The sequence below is a fragment of the Rhinopithecus roxellana genome, chromosome 16 (genome assembly GCF_007565055.1).
Source record: "Rhinopithecus roxellana isolate Shanxi Qingling chromosome 16, ASM756505v1, whole genome shotgun sequence".
Classification (NCBI taxonomy): domain Eukaryota; kingdom Metazoa; phylum Chordata; class Mammalia; order Primates; family Cercopithecidae; genus Rhinopithecus; species Rhinopithecus roxellana.
In genome coordinates, this window is record NC_044564.1 from 67373889 (window position 1) to 67394172 (window position 20284).

Consider the following 20284-nt stretch of genomic DNA (forward strand, 5'->3'; position numbering starts at 1 on the left):
TCAGTAAAGACGAGGTTTCAGCATGTTAGACTGGTCTCGAACTCCTGACCTCAGGTGATCTGCCTGCCTTGACTTCCCAAAGTGCTGGGATTATAGGTGTGACCCACCGCAATCGGCCACAGATAATTTTCTATAATATCCAGGGGCAAGCCGGAGAATTCGGCAGTCCCGTTGGAGCCCCCCTCAGAGACTCACAGGTCGATGGCATGGTGCAGAGAGCCCAGGTTTGGTTCACAGTGCAGTTTGTGGGGCGTGTCCATCTTGCAGTTGGCTCTTCCTTGACATCTCAAGTGGGGGCTCAAAGATGACAGGCATAGGGAGTCCTCGAGGCTCTCAGGAAATTTCACTCCTTTTCTGCTCTGTGGTCTCTTTGGTTGACAGAGTGTTATTCTGCGTCTCTGTGGCCTTCAGCTTGACCCTATCCAAGCTGGCAATTTCCCCCAGGTCCAGTTTGTGTGCCATTTTCTTAACCCCTTTCCCGTTAGCTCTGAGAACACTCTCCAGCAGGACTTGTAGCTGCAGCGTTTACCCAGAGATAATTTTGCCACAAAATATCTCACTTTTGTTACTATTTTCACATAGTTCTAGAATATTGACTTTGGAAACAAAAGACATCACTCTGTTTATGGTATTTTGTTTTTAGTAGTGGTATTTCCATTTGCAAAATATAGTGATTCTCAATCACTGAAAATGCCAGATCCTAGAAAACATAACATTCCTACACACGATGTTAACATCGTTCTCAAACAGTTGTTGCCCGAAGATTCATTTGATGAATCCGGTTTTTCCAAAATAGACGATTCTGATGATTCAGACTATTTTTATGTTAGTTCTGTTTAGAAATAGCTTCAGGAACGGTTTTTATATTTTATTTTCACATCGAAAATCAGTCAGATTTGCTTCAGCCTCAAAGAGCCTGTTTATGTAAAATTAAATGAGCACTGGCAGTGAGCTGCCCCTTGTTTTTCTAAACAGGAAAAGGGTTAAAGCAATCCATGGCATCCTGCTCCAACCCTGGGTTCCTGGTGCTCCCAATCATGTTGCTATGGCAAGAGACCCAGTTTCATGCACTCCTTATATATTCTAGATAAGAGTTCTTTGTCACACACGTGATTTGCAAATATTTTCTCCATCTGTGTAACTTGTCTTTTCATCTTCCCTATAGGTCTTTCACAGACTAAAAGTTTTACATTTCGATGAAGTCCAACTTACCAGGTTTTTTTCTTTGATGGATTATCCTTTTGTTGTCATGTCTGAGAACTCTTCATTAAGCCCTAGATCCCAAAGATTTTTCTTCTGTTTTCTCTTTACAACTTTAGCATTTAATGTCTGATATTTAACCCTGTCATCTACTTTGAGTTAATTTTTGTAAGGTTTAAGTGGAGGTTCATTTTTTTGTCTATGGGTATCTGAATGCTCTAGCCCCTTTGTTGAAAAGGCTATTCTTGTTTTCTTGAATTGCTTTTTCACCTCTGTCAAAAACTTTAGAATAAGCTTGTCTGTATCTGTAAAACTTTTACTGGAATTTTTTTCTTTTGTAAGAGATGAGGTCTCACTATGTTGCCCAGGCTGGAGTGCTTTGGGTACTCACAAGCAAGGGCCCACTACTGATTAGCATTGGAGTTTTGACCTGCGCCATTTCCAACTTTGTCCAATTCACCCCTCTTTTGGCAACCTGGTGGTCACCCACTCCTCAGAGGTCCCCATATTGATGTTGAACTTAGTGTGGACACCTGATCACTCAGCATAGTGCACTATAGCCTGGAAGTCCTGGGCTCAAGCAATCCTCCTGCCTCAGCCTCCTGAATAGCTGGGACTACAAGTATACATCACACCTAGCTTTTTAAAAAATATTTTTTATATATCTGTATATAAATGTATATGTATACAATTATATAAATATATTATAATATATAAATATATACATTTCTATATTACATAGAATATATAAACATATATTATAGAAATAAATTATATATTATATATAATTAGATATGACATCAAAAATATATCATATATTTATATATAAATTTGAGGAAAATTGAGATCTTTACTAGGTTGAGTTTTCTAATCCTTGAACACAGTATATCTGTTAATTTCGTTCTTTCATTTCTTTGACTGGCATTTTGTAGCATTCAGCCTACAAGTCCCATACATGTTTTGTTAGATTTACAACTAGTATTTTATTTTTCGAAGTGATTGTTTAATTTCAGTGTTCAATGCTAGATATAGAAATACAGTTGATTCTGTGTTTAGCTTGTATCTCAGACCTTGCTGACCTCACCAATTAATTTTAAAAGGTTTTTTTTTTCTTTTTCTTTTCCTTTCTCTGTTTTTTGTAGATCTATTGGGATCTTTTACATAAACAGTCATGTTATCTGAAATAGGGACAACAAGTACACTCTGTGTGATTTCAACACTTTTCAGTTTTCTGAGGACTTTTCTGGCCCAGGATATGGTCTATCTTGTATATGTTACTTTGGTGCTTTAAAAGATTGTATGTTCTGCTTTTTGTTGGATGGAATATTTGATAAATGTCAATTAGATCCTTCTAGATGATGGTGTTGTTGAGTTCTTTTTTTCTTTTTTCTTTTTTTTTTTATAGAGATAAGGTCTCACTATATTGCCCAGGCTGGTCTCAAACTCCTGAGCTCAAGTGATCCTCCCACCTCGGCCTCCCAAAGTGCTGGGATTACAAGCATGAGCTACTGCGCCTGGCCAGAATTCTCTTTTTTTTTTGAGATGGAGTCTCCCTCTGTCACCCAGGCTGGAGGGCAGTGGCACAGATCTCGGCTCACTGCAACCTCTGCCGCCCAGCTTCAAGCAATTCTCCTGCCTCAGCCTCCCGAGTAGCTGGGACTACAGGCGCGCACCACCACACCTGGCTAATTTTTGTATTTTTGGTAGAAAGGGGTTTTTACCATGCTGGCCAGATTGGTCTTGAACTCCTGACCTCGTGATCTGCCTTCCTCGGCCTCCCAAAGTGCCAGGATTACAGGTGTGAGCCACCAAGCTCGGCTGGACCCTTTTGTCCTTACGTAATGTTTCAGTCTCTGGTATTTTTTTTTTTTCCTCTGAGGTCTACTTTATCTAATATTAATAAAGTCACTCCTGTTTTCTTTTTTATTTTTTTTGATACAAAGTCTCGCTGTTATCCCCCAGGCTGGAGTGCAATGGTGCAATCTCAGCTCACTGCAACCTCTGCCTCCTGGGTTCAAGTGATTATCCTGCCTCAGCCTCCTGAGTAGCTGTGACTACAAGTGCCTGCCACCATGCCTGACTAATTTTTGTATTCTTAGTAGAGATGGGGTTTCACCGTGTTGGCCAGGCTGGTCTCAAACTCCTGACCTCAGGTGATCTGCCCACCTCAGCCTCCCAAAGTGCTGGAATTACAGGTATGAGCCACTGCAGCCAGCCACTCCAGTTTTCTTTTGATAAATGTTTGAACCATATGACTTTTCCAGCTGTTTATTTTAAACTAATCTTTTAATATTTAAAGTACATTTCTTGTAAACAGCAGATAGCTGGATCACATTTTTTTTTAAAGATAGGGTCTTGCTATGTTGCCCAGGCTGGACTTGAACTCCTGGACTCAAGCAGTTCTCTCACCTCAGCCTCTTGAGTTGGGCCATATTTTTTAATCCCTGCTGCAAATCTCTGTCTTTTAATTGATATAGTTAGATTACTTACATTTAATATGATATTGATATGTTAGGGCTAAATTCTGGCATTTTGTTTTTTGTTTTCTGTTGGTTCCCTTTGTTTTTGGTTTATTTTCTTTTTCCTGATTTCCTGCAGGTTATTTGAACTTTTTGTTAGAATTCCATTTTCATTTATCTAGTATTTTTGAGTGTATTTCTTCATATAAATTTTTAGTGTTTGCTGTAGGTATACATACATAATTTAACATAGCTTACTTCTGTTGACATTTACCAGTTGGAGTGAAGTATACAAAACTTTTACGTCCATTTACCCTCCTCTAGTTATAATTGTCTTAAATATTTCCCTTATATACATTGAGGAGCACATCAGATAGGCTTCACATTTTTGCTTCAACCATTAAATATAATTTAGAAACCTCAAGGGGAGAAGTAAAGTCTATTGCATTTACCAATATTTCTTCCTCCATGATGTCCCAAGTTTCCTTCTATTATTTCCTTTCCGTTTCAAGAATTTCCTTTGGTCATTATTTCAGAGCAGGTCTGCTGGCAATAGATACTCTTAGTTTTTTTTTCAGTTAAGTGTATTCTGAATACAAAAAATTAGCCGGGCATGGTGGCGGGCGCCTGTAGTCCCAGCTACTTGGGAGGCTGAGGCAGGAGAATGGCATGAACTCGGGAGGCGGAGCTTGCAGTGAGCCGAGACTGCACCACTGCACTCCAGCCTGGGTGACAAAGCAAGACTCCGTCTCAGGAAAAAAAAAAAAAAAGAGTATTTTGATAGCCTCCCTTTATTCATGAAACACATTTTCATAAGACATAAGATTCTGCATTGCCAGGTATTTCCTTTAGTACTTGAAAATTGTTTGCTAAATCCTTCTAACATCCATGGTTTTCAATGAGGAACTGGCTGTCATTTGAGTGGGTCTTTTTCCTTCATTTTTCTTTCATGGCTTTCAGTATTTTTTCCTTATCTTTAGTTTTTCGAAGTTTGACTATGATGACTGCTTTAAAGTATTGTCAGGGAATTCCAAAGTTTGTGTCATCTCCGTGTTGGTATCTGTTGGTTTTCTTTTCTCGGTAAGGTTGAGATGTTCCCAGTTCTTCATATGACTAGCAATTTTCACCTATATTCTAAACATTTGGGTTTGAGACTCTGGATCTTATTTATGTCAGCAGGCCTTGTCTGACACTGCATCAGTGAGAGGAAGAGAATGCTACCTCATTACTGCTGGGTGGAGGTGGAAACCCAGGTTCCCCACTTGGCCATCTCTTTGGGATGAAGGCCTAGGAGGTGCTTTGTTGCCTTGTTACTGCTAAGTGGAGACGGTGATCCAGGCTCTCCATTAGGCCTCTGCTGACGTCACCCTGGCTGAGAGGGAAAAGAATGCCTCATTACTACTCTCCATCAGGCTCCCACTAACTATGGGCTGGGGACATTACTGTTAGACAGGGATAAAAGTCAGGTTCCCAGTTGAGCATCTCTGATACACAGCAGCAGAACAGGGGGGTAGGGTGCCTTCTTATAGCCGCATGAGGGCTTCAATCATCAAACATAATTTAGAGGGGCTGGATGTGGTGACTCACACCTGTAATCCTATTTGGGATTAGGAGGCAGGAGGATCCCTTGAGCCCAGTAGTTTAAGACCAGCCTGGGCGACATAGCAAGACCCTACCTCTCAAAAAAAAAAAAAAAATCTTTTACATTAGTTGGGTGTGGTGGCATGTGCCTGTAGCCCTAGCTACTCAGGAGGCTGGGGCAAACAACTGCTTGAGTCCAGGAATTCAAGGCTGCAGTGAGCTATGATTGCACCACCGCATTCCAGTCTGGGTGACAGAATGAGACTGTTTCTTAAAAAAGAAAAAAAAACACAAAAAGACCCCCCACATAATTTAGAAAACTCAAGAGGAGAAGTAAGGTATGTCGTATGTACCCGTATTTTTACTGTTTTCATTGTTTTTTCTTTTTCCCTGATGTTCAAGTTTCCTTCTTTCATCATGGTGTTGGGGCCACGGTTTTTTCCAAGGCATTTGGTTGAGTCGGGCAACAATTGTCTAAAATGTTTTTGTCTTGTTCGACTTCCTCTTTCCTGGTCCATTGGCTAGAGGGAGCAGGTTTTTCTTGGGGTACTTCCAGTTGCTGGCTCATCCAGCACCCAGTCCGAAATATATAAAGCAAAAGGAAACCCAGCAGGGAACTCACCACCTTGTCATGTCTTGGATCCCAAGATGCCTAGCTACTCTGCCTTCTTTCCATCTTTCAGACACATTTTATATTTGTTTGTTTGATTGATTGATTGATTGAGATGGAGTCTCATTCTGTCGCCCAGGCTGGAGTGCAGTGGCGTGATCTTGGCTCACCGCAAGCTCCGCCTCCCGGGTTCATGCCATTCTTCTGCCTCAGCCTCCCCAGCAGCTAGGACTACAGGCGCCCGCCACCACGCCCGGCTATTTTTTTGTTTTGTTTTGTTTTGTTTGTATTTTTTTTTGTTTTTAGTAGCGACGGGGTTTCACCATGTTAGCCAGGATAGTCTCGATCTCCTGACCGCATGATCTGCCCGCTTCAGCCTCCCAAAGTGCTGGGATTACAGGCGTGACCCACCGTGCCCAGCCTATTTGTTTTATTTATAATGTCCAGTGGACCCATTTTTCTCCTTTCGTTTGTCACCAAGCTTCTGGAGGGAAAAAATAGTTTACATTCTGTTCTTTCCCTTCATCATACATATTTTACCCTTCATCTCCCAGAGAATTGAACTCCATGATGGGAGGGTCTCTGTTTTGTTTATAACTGTATCCCCAGGATACAGTGCTTAGCACATAAAAGGCCTTTGGTAAATATTTCCTGTCACTACATTATCCTGATAATTTTCTTTTCTTTATATTCTCAGTGCACTACCCTACTATAGAAACTCCTTACCTCATGCAGGAATTAAAATATTGGTTTTGTTTTATGCTTTTCTCCATGTGCCTCTCTGCACACCATTCTCTCTGTCTGAAATGCCCTTTAATCACTTTCTTCGTATCCATGTTTTCCTTCTCTTGAACATCCAAACCTAGTCATACCTCTTATGTCTCTTCTTCTAAGTCTCATCATCCTATCCTAAAATCCTATATTCATTTCTTTCTGTAGTACTCATTTTAGATTAACATTTTCTCAGTTAATAATGCTTTCAGCTGGCTTTTGTAAAAGATGTCAAGAGATAGACAAATGCTAGCATTGTAGCTGGATGATTTAAGGGCCAGTATCTTTGAATTTACTTGGCATTTTTCTCATGTTGACTGGGCTGACTGATGAACAGAAGATGACTGCTCTTCTTGGAATCACATCTGGATTTCAGGTAGGAGAAAGGGCATAGGATGAAAGAATAGGCTTGTCAATTCCACCTCTTTTTATTTAGAAAACGGAAGCTCTTCCAAAAGCCTCGCCCAGCAGGCGGGTGTTATGCTTCATTGGACAGAATTCTGTTACATAGTCACTCCTAACTGCAAAGTACAAGTGAGAAAGGGGTAGTGAACAGTAATGTAATTAGCAAAACAATATCTTGCATACATATGCATAAATATCTGTGTAACTCATTTGGATAAATCTTATGTCTCCCTAATTAGTTTCAAAGTTCTGTGAGATCAGAGATCTTTTTTTTTTTTTTTTTTTTTGAGAAGGAGTCTCGCTCTGTCACCCAGGCTGGAGTGCAGTGGCCAGATCTCAGCTCACTGCAAACTCCGCCTCCCGGGTTTACGCCATTCTCCTGCCTCAGCCTCCCGAGTAGCTGGGACTACAGGCGCCCGCCACCTCGCCCGGCTAGTTTTTTGTATTTTTTTAGTAGAGACGGGGTTTCACCGTGTTAGCCAGGATGGTCTCGATCTCCTGACCTCGTGATCTGCCCGCCTCGGCCTCCCAAAGTGCTGGGATTACAGGCTTGAGCCACCGCGCCCGGCTGAGATCAGAGATCTAATCAGAGTTAGTAATTTCAGACTTTATGCCAGGCAATTGTAAGTATTATCCTAGTATCACATCTACAAACAACACTAGAGTTCTTTTTCTTTTTTTTTTTTTTTTTTTGAGACGAAGTATTGCTCTGTCGCCCAGGCTGAAGTGCAGTGGTGTGATCTCGGCTTACTGCAACCACCACCTCCAGGTTCAAGCAGTTCTCCCGCCTCAGCCTCCTGAGTAACTGAGATTACAGGCACGTGCCACCATGCCCAGCTAATTTTTGTACTTTTGGTAGAGATGGGGTTTCACTGTGTTGGTCAGGCTGGTCTCAAACTCCTGACCTTGTGATCTACCCGCCTCAGCCTCCCAAAGTGCTGGGATTACGGGTGTGAGCCACTGCGCCCGGTTGACTAGAGTTCTTAAACTGGAACTTTAAACCACAAATAATTATTCTAGAATGATTCTGTGAGTTTAGTTACTTCTGACATTAGTAACGTTTTTGGTTAGGGAAGCAGGACCACTAGAAGTTTTGGGACAAGAGTTTCCTTTTCCATCTTTTTTTTTTTTTTTTTTTGTAGTAGGAAGTAGACCTTATACAATTATGGGAAGAAGTGTGGAAGTGAAGGTCCAACAGGTACGATGGAAGATTAGAGCGGTAGTAAGTAACAACTCAACCTGAGAAACCAAGCAAATCCAGCTGCCACACGAGGACTATAAGAAGGCTTTTAGGAAGACTCATGGAAAGCTGTGCCGCTGTTCAGCTACCACCTCAGTGGGTTAGCTGCCAAGTATATGTTGGGTCTGGGACCATCGTTGGTCCACAGGATCAGGAATTGGGAAGAAGACCCAGATATGAACTGGAAAGAATAAGGACAAACTGGAAGCTGCTGGTCATCTATGTCTGTCTCTTTCTGTGTCTAACCACAATGACTTTTGGACACTATGGTTCCTGCTTCACTGCTACCTCCCAAATCTTAGTCAAATCATCTTTTAGCCAATTCTAATTTGGAACTCTCCAGAGAAGGGAATTTTGGAAATGTAATCCAGCTTACTCAAGTTGACATATAACAAACCACTGCACTAAGTAAACTCTGCAAATGGAAATTGAATCCCTAATTAATACAGAGTTAAAATAGTTGTACTGGCTGGAGGGCTGGGACTGTCTTAGTCCATTGTTTTCTCTCCCTTTTGTCCTGGCCAGTATTTTGAGTCTTGAATCACAGGCTTTCTTCATTGATATCACTGTGCAAACTGGTTGTCCTCTGCCCTGGTACCTATCTCCTAGAGGGAAAAATGAGTCTCTTCTTTGAATTTAGGCTGTAAGATGCTGCCAGGCAGTCTTGTTATTTAATTTCTTTTTTTGGGGGGACAGGGTCTTGCTCTCTTGACCAGGCTGGAGTGCAGTGGCACAACCACAGCTCACTGCAGCCTCTACCTCTCAGGCTCAAGCAATCCCCCCACCTCAGCCTCTCAAGTAGTGGGACTACAGGTGTGTGCCACCATGCCTGGCTATTTTTTAAAATGTTAGGAGAGACAGGGTTTCACTATGCTGCCAGCGCTGGATCATTTAACTTTTGTTGATCATTTTTGGATGTGTATGTTCCTGTTTCTTAGATTTCTGTTGGCCTCCCTCTCCTGTTTCTCTATTCTGGGTGCAATTCTTGTATGTTCTCTGGTATAGCCAGCTTGGTCTCTCCTGCATAAGCATGTTTGTGAACCATTACTTCTGGCTAGTAATATATGTTTGGGTAATATAGTTCTCCCATTTGTGTTTTTTCTAACCAACATGTCTTCACTGTCAGATATTTAATGAGCATCTAAAATATCATCCCTGGCCAGGCACCGTGGTTCACGCCTATAATCCCAGCACTTTGGGAGGCAGAGGCGGGTGGATCACCTGAGGTCAGGAGTTCAAGACCAGCCTGGCCAACACGACGAAACCCCGTCTCTACTAAAAATACAAAAAGTAGCTCGGTGTGGTTGCAGGAGCCTGTAATCCCAGCTACATGGGAGGCTGAGGCAGGAGAATCACTTGAACCGGGGAGGCAGATGTTGCAGTGAGCTGAGATCATGTCACTGCACTCCAGCCTGGGTGACAGAGCAAGACTCCATCACAAACAAACAAACAATATTATTCCTACCCTCCACAGGAGCTCAAAGTACAAAAATATCAATAAAACAAGAGAGAAAGTAAAAAATATCAACATAGAGCAACAAATAAATAGCTCTTGGAGATCAAGAAGGGAATTGAATTCTATCTCCTTATGGGCCCTTTATTTATCTTTTCCAATCAGGGAGCTTCGTATAAAATGTTCAAATCTTCATAATATTATCCTAGTATTTGTGTTACAAATTTGATGTAAGCAATAAAATTCTTTTTGTTACATAGGATTTAAGGAATATTTTATAAACAGTATTTAAAAAGCTATATAAATGTTTGTAAAGGAATATATAAATAATAATTTAAACCACATAAAGATAGAAGAAACACTGAGAAAACTAGACTCTAATTTTATCTCTACAGGCCATTTGGAAATTATTTTTGTTGTTGTGTTTCGGTGACATGGACTTCTGGGATTCAAAACTATTTAGTATTGCAAGCATTCACTGAAGCTTACTTGTCTCATAAAATCTGTAATTTAGCAGCATAAATAAGCAGTACACTGATGGTGGTTTTAGAGCATTTTCTCCATAGTCAACATCATTACCAATGAATGTAGGAACATTATTTTGAGGACTATTTAGAATCATAGAATTTAATTTTTTTAGTGCAGTTATACATTTCCCCTTCATATGAGACTAAATGCCACAAACTATTTAGATTACAGGTATAATTTCACTGTCATATATATGGATAGGAGGGGGAAATATGACCATGCTCATTATGAAGTTGAAGTGTGGATTTACACATACATACAGTACAATCATCCAAACAGCTGCAGGGCTGAGGAAATGGCCATAAAAGTTCTGCAGCAGCAGAGCTGGGAAGCTGTCATATGTTTTTATTTTCTTGCTGAAAATTTAGGTAAGGAGAAAATTAAGATGTAGAATTAGTTCTGAAGATACAATTCAGATTGTACAAAATTCCTAGCTTCTAATTCAATCTGATTTCATTATTTCAACTTAGAATGGTTGAAGCCCTCAGGTTCAATTTAGTATCTTTTTACCCATTCCTACTTCTTGCCTACTGGTTAGGGTAGAAGAAGAAGGAGAAAAAGAGATACGTTGAATGTTTACCTTTGTCTTCTGTTCTAATTAACTATCAACATGGCACCATAAAATTCTTAAAGATTTTTGGGCCAGGTGCAATGGATCACGCCTGTCATCCAAGCACTTTGGGAGGCTGAGGCAGGTGGATCACTTGCGGCCAGGAGTTCAAGACTAGACTGGCCAATATGGTGAAACCCCATCTCTACTAAAAATACAAAAATTAGCTGGCGTGGTGCACACCTGTAGTCACAGCTACTCAGGAGGCTAAGGCAGGAGAATTGCTTGAACTTGGAGGCGGAGGTTGCAGTGAGCTGAGATTGTGCCACTGCACTCCAGCCTGGTGACAGAATGAGACCTCATCTGAAAATAATAATAATAACTTTGTTTCAAAGATTTTCTTTTTTTAAATTTCAGGGTGCTTTGCAAACGCCAAGGTAGTCACATTAAAAAGCATTTTTTTTTTTTAACAGAGTCTCAGAGCCCAGCTAATTTTTATATTTTTAGTAGAGACGGGGTTTCACTGTGTTGGCCAGGCTGGTCTCAAACTCCTGACCTCAGGTGATCTGCCTGCCTCAGTCTCCCAAAGTGCTGGGATTACAGACGTGAGCCACCACTCCCAGCAGCATTTTCTTATTTGGTAAAATATACATAACAAAGTTTACTATTTTATTTGTTAAGTTTACAGTTCCATGGCATTCATTACATTCACATTGTTGTGCAACCTCATCACTCTGTATCTCCAAAACTTTAAAAATTATCCTAAAAACAACACTTCTTGTTCTAACTTACGAGTAGGAGAGTAGGGTCATTGGAATAGAGAGGAAAATAGAAAAAAATAGCATATTCCATGTGTTATTGGGGTTCCTGATGAAAATAAACAGTGAGCAGGAAATTCTTGACCTTGGTCAGCAGCCTACCACCAAGGCCTAGAAAGAGATATGTTTAAAGAACAGCTCAGAGAATGTATACTGTTCCTTTCTTTGGCATCATGGACTTGATACCCATGGGTAATCCTTGAATCTGTTGTGCTGAGTTGAGCCTCATGTGATAGATATTGTAGTATTTTCAAAAATCCAACTGGGCACAGTGGCTCACACCTGTAATCCCAGCACTTTGGGAGGCTGAAGCGAGTGGATCACAAAGTCAAGAGATCGAGACCATCCTGGCTAACATGGTGAAAGCCCATCTCTACTAAAAACACAAAAAATTAGCTGAATGTGGTGGCACGCGCCTGTAATTCCAGCTACTCAGGAGACTGAGGCAGGAGAATTGCTTGAACCCAGGAGGTGGAGCTTGCAGTGAGCTGAGATAGCACCGTTGCACTCCAGCCTGGGTGACAGAGCGAGACTCCATCTCAAAAAAAAAAAAAAAAAAAAAAAAATCCCTGTCACCCCCAACCTACACTACAAACAGGCTACACTTGGTCATTCCTAAGGATGATAAAAGCTTTCCTCTAGAGTTGAGAAGAGGGTCAGAAAGGTAAAACCAAGAAAAAAGTGACAAGAAAAAGGCAGCATTTTTGTTGAAGGCATAGAGCAACTTGTCTGAGAGCTATATACTCTTCGTCTTCTTCATCTTGAACTCCACTCTGAAATCTTCTTGGTCTTTGAGACAGGGCAGCACATGTTCTCCTTTAAGAAGCCTATATTATATCTAATTCCTGTCTGTTCGGAAACATTGTCTGTCCCATTTTATAAAATTCCTAGGTAAGGCCCTGGCCTTAGACAGGGAACTCCTTTACTATCTTCTGAACCATAGCATATAGGATTAGTCTTACTTTTCAGGCCTCTTAGAAAGCATAACATAAAGACCCTTTGTGTAGGAGAAAGCAGTCAAAAATTCCCCTTCAGTTTTTAGTTTTTGAACTCAAATCAAGGCCCAGATTTCCTCCTTATTGAATTAAATTATTTAAAGATGTTTGGGAGGTGGGGAATGGAAATGTGTGCATGAAAATGAACCTTAGGTGATATCAGGGCCTATCCTGAAAACAGGTATCAGTTGGTCAAGATAACGTATCTGTGTCCAATATGCCAGCAGCAGTTAGTTTTTGTCCCATCAATTTAACACTAGGTGCGAGGGAGCAACCTTGTTTTTGGTGATAATAACCCTGTGGAGTTGTTGTCAGATGGTAAGGTAATATTTTGCAATGTTTCATAAGTGTCGTTTGGTGTCAAGAAGCGATATTTGTGATAAAGAAATCACCAGGTAGGTCTAAAGCAAAAAAAAGGTTGGGTGCAGTGGCTCGCGCCTGTAATTCTAGCACTTTGGGAGGTCAAGGCAGAAGGCCTTGCATGCCACTGCACTCCAGCCTGGGTGACAAAGTAAGACCTTGTCTCAAAAACAAAAACAACAAAAAAAAGGAAACACAAAAAGGCTTGGGGAGGCTGGGCACAGTGGCTCACACCTGTAATCCCAGCACTTTGGGAGGCCAAGGCGGGTGGATCACGAGGTCAGGAGATCAAGACCATCCTGGGTAACACGATGAAACCCTGACTCTACTAAAAAAATACAAAACTTAGCTGGGCATGGTGGCAGGTGCCTGTAGCCCCAGCTACTCGGAAGGCTGAAGCAGGAGAATGGCATGAAACCCGGGAGGCAGAGCTTGCAGTGAGCCAAGATCATGCCACTGCACTCCAGCCTGGGCAACAGAGCGAGACTCTGTCTCAAAAAAAAAAAAAAAAAAAGGCTTGGGGTTAAGCCCACTAGTGTGCCTTTCTCGTAAGATCAGTAAAAGTGAAATTATCTTTGAATATATCTCATCTGTTTAAACATCCTTTCCAAGACTGATTTCTTTTGGTTGCAAAACTGGTTCCTGCAAGAGTTTTCTACAATGAGTTTGTCAACTGCAAAGTCTGTAGGCACAGTTCTCCACAAGACTGCCCTTACTTCAGAAAACAACCACAAGTTTGGGGGTTCCCAGGGCAACTCTCACTTCTGACCAGCTGGCTATAAATCCAGGGATTCCCACAACCACTCTCAGGTTTGATGATTCACTAAAAAGATTCAGTGAACTCACTAAGTTATTAATATGTATTATTATAATTTTATTACAGCAAAAAGATACAAATTAGAATCATCTAAAAGAAGAGATGTATCAGGTGACATCGGGGAGGGATCCAAATGCAGAGCTTCCATTGTCTTCAGGGTTGTGTTATCTGTCCAGCATCAAAGTGTGAAAATAATCAAGGCATGTTGCCAGCCGGGGAAACTCACCCAAGTTTCAGTGTCCAGAGTTTTTACTGAGGTTTCATTATGCAGGCATGATTGATTGAATCATTGTGCATGCCGTTGAATTGAATCTCCAGCCCCTCTTTCTCAGAGGTCAAGCTGATATCACATGGCTCAAAGCGCCAACCCTCTAGTCACATGGTTGGTCTTTCTGGTAGGGCTAGCCCACATCTGAAGCACTTCACTAGCAGAAATTATCAGGTGTGATTTGAGGGGCCCACAATGAATAACAAAGATATGCTGATCACTTGGACAATTTTAAGGTTTTAGAAATTAATCTCCCAGGGCCAGGCACTGTGGCTCACATCTGTAATCCCAGCATTGTGGTAGGCTGAGGTGGGCGGATTGCTTGAGTCCAGGTGTTTGAGACCGGCTTGAGCCACATGGCAAAATCTCATCTCTACAAAAAATACAAAAAGTAGCCGGGTGTGGTGGTGTGTGCCAGTAGTCCCAGCTACTTGGGAGCCTGAGGTGGGAGGATCAGTTGAACCCAGGAGGCAGAAGTTGTAGTGAGCTGAGATAGCACCATTGCGTTCTAGCCTGGGCCCCGCCTCAAAAAAGTAAGACCCTGTCTCAAATAAAAAAAAAAAAAAAAAAAAAGGAGGGCTAGCTGCAGTGGCTCATGCCTGTAATCCCAGACCCAGCACTTTGGGAGGCCAAGGCAGACAGATCACTTGAGGTCAGCAGTTCGAAACCAGCCTGGCCTGTGACGTGTGCCTATAATCCCAGCTACTCAGGAGGCTGAGACAGGAGAATTGCTTGAACCCAGGAGGTAAAGGCTGCCATGAGCCGAGATCGTGCCACTGCACTCCAGACTGGGCCATAGAGTGAGACTCTGTCTCAAAAAAAAAAGGAAATTATCCCCTAGGAGCTGGAGACAAAGACCTGCCAAATTACCAAATTATTTATTATATAGTCCCTGAGTATTGTTTCCATGGAGGGGAACATTCTGTAGGATTTTATATTTCTGGCTGTCTGACCTGTTGTGTTACTCTAAAAAAAAAAGTCACTTAGTGGTTAACTCCAATTACCAGGAAAGTATTTATTTATTTTTCTTTTTTTGGCCAGAGCCGAAGAACTTGACTACTGATTTATTACACAGAACTAATATAAAAGGAAAATGAAGGTACCTACCTGTAAAGAGACTATAAACCCAATAGTTTGACTTTGTGTATTAGCCAAATTATGAAAAATTATAGCCAAGCATTAGACTTTTACCAAGGAGTGATTAAGGACACAAAACACATTATTAAGGATAAGGACCTTATAGGTATCAAAGTTAACAATCCAAAACTTCAAGGCAACTACAAAGAAAGAAAATAGCTTGAAAAATAACGAACAGAAGCCTGCTGATGTAAACATGACAACCTATGACTCCAGTCATCTAGGTCTTGTTTCATGGGTCTCTGATGGAAGCTGTCTACTTAATGCAGTCATCTTGATCTGAAAGTCTTGGGTGGGAACTGTCTCCTTATGATCTTGTGGTTTCTGGCCCATGGGGCTTTCTTGTAACTTAAAGATGAGCAAATTTCTTTACTTGAGAGAAATGGTTGTAAGCATCAACACCCTAGAGTTTTGTTGTAGTGTCAGATGTTTATAGCAACTTATATGGGTTCTTTTCATCAAAGCTCAAGGGCTACTTTTCTCTGAGGTCTCTTCCCCAAGATGAAAAATATCAGAACATTATCAAAATAGAAGAGAGTGGAATGATTTCTTGAGGGGTAACAGAAAATTAATATATAAGCATATAGTCAATGATTATCCTGGGAATAGGAGCATATGAACAGGAAGGAGACTCCAAGGCTTTTTAATTTGTGCCACAAGGTATATTACAGTGGTCCCTGATTGACAAAGACATTGGAACTTAATAACCTGATACAAAATCTTTTTGGAGACAATTATTGTACCAATCTTTGTACATGAAAAAAGTGTATTTCTAAGATATGTCAATCAGGGACCAGACGGAAAACAGAAACCACATCAGTTTTTTGAGCAGGGAAAGTTTAATATAAAGAATTGTTAACTAGCAGGAGGTAAGTGAATTCAAAAAGGAGTAAACAAGGACTCTAAAGAATCCAGAAGTAGCAAGTGCAGAAAAACAGCGCATCCCTCTAGGCTGAGGAAGAATGAGCGATAAAGAGGAGAAAAGCTCCTCTCAGCAACCACCACCCCAGAGCTGAGATTCAGACCTCCTCTTGACATGTTTTTTTTTTTTTAGACGGAGTCTCACTCTTGTTGCCCAGGCTGGAGTGCAGTGGCGCGATCTCGGCTCACTACAGCCTCTGCCTCCGCCTCCCAGTTTCAAGCGATTCTCCTGCCCCAGCCTCCTGAGTAGCTGGGATTCCGCCACCACGCCCGACTAAGTTTTCTGTTTTTAGTAGAGACGGGGTTTCACCATGTCGGCCAGGCTTGTCTCGAGCCCCTGACCTCTGGGGATCCGCTCGCCTCGGCCTCCCAGAGTGCTGGGATTATAGACGTGAGCCCCCGCGCCCGGCCAGAAGACGTGTTTACTACAAACACAGCCACGCAGCCTGGCGATGGTGAAGACACTTGCTAGAGGGACCTGTGAAAGTGACCATTGCCGGAGGGAATAGGCAGGCTAGGCCAGTCTGCAGAAAGGGTCAGCTGTTGCCAGAGGATATAGGTGGCTGGACCTGGTCTAAAGTCGCCTCAGACTATAAAGTCGCCTTATAGACTTTATATATAGAGGGCACAGCTAGAGCTACTTTGTTAGGCTTGTGTACTGAAGACTAAAAGTAAGAGGGCTGGGGCCCAACCGAAAAGTGTCTTTCCGCAGCTGTGGCCATGCAGTGTCACTCTGGCGCCCTCTGTCGATGAACCATAACATTTTATCTGTTGGGGAAAAAAATGATTTATAGGGTTGAGGACTGATCATGAATCAGGGCAAAATAGTGTAGATTTGCAATGGAGCGATAATATTAAATTGGTAACTAGCATATAAGCATTCACAATCATGAAACAATATTAATAATTTTATTTTGATTCCAAATTTTATTTCCTAATTTATTCCATTTTTTGTTGTTATTGTTTTTTCTTTTAGACAGAGTCTTGCTCTGTTACCCAGGCCAGAGTGCAATGGCGTGATCTTGGCTCACTGCAACCCCCGCCTCCCGAGTTCAAGCGATTCTGCTGCCTCAGCCTCCTGTGTAGCTGGGACTAAAGGCTCGCCCCACCACACCCAACTAAAATTTGTATTTTTAATAGAGACAGGGTTTCACCATGTTGGCCAGGCTGGTGTCAAACTCCTGACTATAGATGATCCTCTCGCCTCAGCCTCCCAAAATGCTGGGATTACAGGTGTGAGCCACCAGGCCCGGCCACACATAATTAACATTTAGAGAACGTCACACATGCCTAATTATTTCTACTATCTTTCTCTTGTAAGTTGAGAAACTGACTCTTTACTGGAATAGTGGCTTTTCCAGTAAATTCAAACAAAGTTTTGATTTATAAGAGAACTTTACAGGCCAGGCACGGTGGCTAACTACGTCTGTAATCCCAGCACTTTGGGAGGCCGAGGCGGGTGGAGTTCGAAACCTGCTTGAGCTCAGGAGTTTGAAACCAGCCTTGGCAATATAGCGAAACTCCATATCTACTAAAAATACAAAAATTAGCAGACATGGTGGTGCATACCTGTGGTCCCAGCTACTCGGGAGGCTGAGGCAGGAGGATTGCTGGCGCCCAGGAGGCAGAGGTTGCAGTGTGCTGAGATCACACCACTGCACTCCAGCCTGGGTGACAGAACAAAACCCTGTCTCAAAAGAAAAAAATAATAATAAAATCTTTAAAAAAAAAAAAAAAGAAAACTTTACAGTCTGATTATTCTGAATTAGGGAACTGAATTTGGAACAGACGTAATCAAGAAGAGTTGCCAGAGGACATAAGGCATACACATAAGCCATTTTATTCAAAGGCTATACTTGGTTGTAACAAATAGGAAACGCAACGATAAATAATAGTGATTACTAGTAATTTTTATTTTATTTTATTTTATTTATTTATTTTTTTGAGATAGAGTCTCACTCTTTCACCCAGGCTGGAGTGCAGTGGTGTGATCTTGGCTCACTGCAACCTCCACCTCCTGGGTTCAAGTGATTCTCCTGCCTCAGCCTCCTGAATAGCTGGGATTACAGGCGCATGCCATCACGCCCAGCTAATTTTCGTATTTTTTAGTAGAGATGGGGTTTCACCATGTTGGTCAGGCTGGTCTTGAACTCCTGACTTTGTGATCCGCCCACCTTGACCTCCCAAAGTGCTGTGTTTACAGGTGTGAGCCACCGCTCCTGGCCCTTGATTACTAGTAATTTAACTTTAAAAAATTTCTTGCCAAAGTGATTCCGTCGTATTTAAGAAATCTAGAGAGTTAACACCATATTTTGGGAATAAAAAAGAATTTCTGTTTATCTGAGCATGAGTAACTAGGTTGTTATAGGAAGAAAATGCAGATTTTAATTTTACTTTTTGTTTTCAGTCCGTATTAAAATCGACAGTAAAGGATATGTAAGCCCTCAAATTTGTCTTTTATCATATTTTTTAAATTTTAAATAATTCTTTTGAATTTATCTTTATATAGCTCTATAGATATGCATTGAGACATACACAAATACGTAAATATGCCAGCAAGTGATTAAATTAAGGCTTTAAATTGTAGCTTTAAAATATATTTAACTTTATCAGCGTATTAAATAAAACAATGTATATATTATGTTATTAAGTAAACATCTTTGTAGACTGCAACGATACCCTTAAAAAACAAATAGGCATACCTTATGTATTGTTTTGAATGCATACTCCTATTTCTGTTTAACGGTTCTCATTATTACAAACTGTAACCAAAGTGATCAATTTTGGATTTTTCAGACACAACATAAATTAAAAGGTAGAATACCAAGAACTATCTTGCTAATGTTTTTCCTTTGAACAAATATATATTACTTTAGTACATTTTAAGTTGGCTAAATAATAGATAGGCATAAATAAAGGCACATATGTATACATACATGTAATCATTAAAAAAGATTTGCATATCTTGCTGATCTATAGCCAGTCCACACATTAAAATAAGGTGCAAGGTTATTTATTTATTTAATTTTTTGAGAGGAAGTCTCCCTCTGTCACCCAGGCTGTAGTGCAGTGGCACTATCTCAGCTCACTGCAACCTCTGCCTCCCTGGCTCAAGTGATCCTCCCATATCAGCCTCTGGAGGAGCTGGGATCACAGGCGTATGCCACCACACCGGGTTAATTTGTTTTGAATTTTGGTAGAGATGAGGTTTTGCCACGTTGCTCAGGCTGGTCTCAAACCCCTGAGCTCAAGCAATCCACCTGCCTCGGCCTCCCAAAGAGCTGGGACTACAGGCTGAGTCACCGTGCCCAGCCTAGAAATAATTTAAAGTTATGCTTAGTGTTCAATGTTTTGTTTTCTCTTTAGTATAAAATGATTTGGCGCTTGAACTCAGGAGGCAGAGGTTGCAGTGAGCTGAGATCATGCCACTGCAGTCCAGAGTGCCTAGGCAACAGAATGAGACCCAGTCTCCAAAAAAAAATTAATAAAATAAAATAAAATAATTTGGGTAATCACAGTATATTTGTTAATTAATTTATTTTAATATTAGTTTAATGTTTTAAAGTTCGCTAAAAATCTGGAAATTAAAATTAGGTCAGACCATTAAGTCCTTATCATTTGTATCATAAGAATCCATGAGCCTGTGCTAGGTGACTCATGCCTACAATTCAAGCACTTTGGGAAGCTGAGAATGGCTTGAGCTCAGGAGTTTGAGACCAGCCTGGGCAACAAATTGAGACCCCCCCATCTCCACAAAAATAAAAAGTGAAATAAATAGAAAATTAGCCGGGCGCGGTGGCTCAAGCCTGTAATCCCAGCACTTTGGGAGGCCGAGACGGGTGGATCACGAGGGCAGGAGATCGAGACCATCCTGGCTAACACCGTGAAACCCCGTCTCTACTAAAAAATACAAAAAACTAGCCGGGCGAGGTGGCGGGCCCCTATAGTCCCAGCTACTCGGGAGGCTGAGGCAGGAGAATGGCATAAACCTGGGAGGCAGAGCTTGCAGTGAGCTGAGATCCGGCCACTGCACTCCAGCCTGGGTGATAGAGCGAGACTCCGTCTCAAAAAAAAAAAAAAAAAAAAAAAAAAAAAAAAAAAAAAAAATAGAAAATTAAAATATTTTAAAAATTCATTTAATGTTTAATTCAAGAACTGTATTTCTTGATAA

At 41.2% G+C, this 20284-nt stretch overlaps 1 protein-coding gene across 1 annotated transcript; it reads right to left on the bottom strand.

Annotated features, from left to right (window-relative positions):
• Positions 1-333: 333 nt before the first annotated feature.
• On the bottom strand, positions 334-462 carry LOC115893863 (thymosin beta-10). The gene has a single exon (XM_030919097.1). The coding sequence runs from the start codon at positions 460-462 to the stop codon at positions 334-336; it is 129 nt and encodes a 42-aa protein (XP_030774957.1).
• Between the last annotated feature and the right edge of the window lie 19822 nt (positions 463-20284).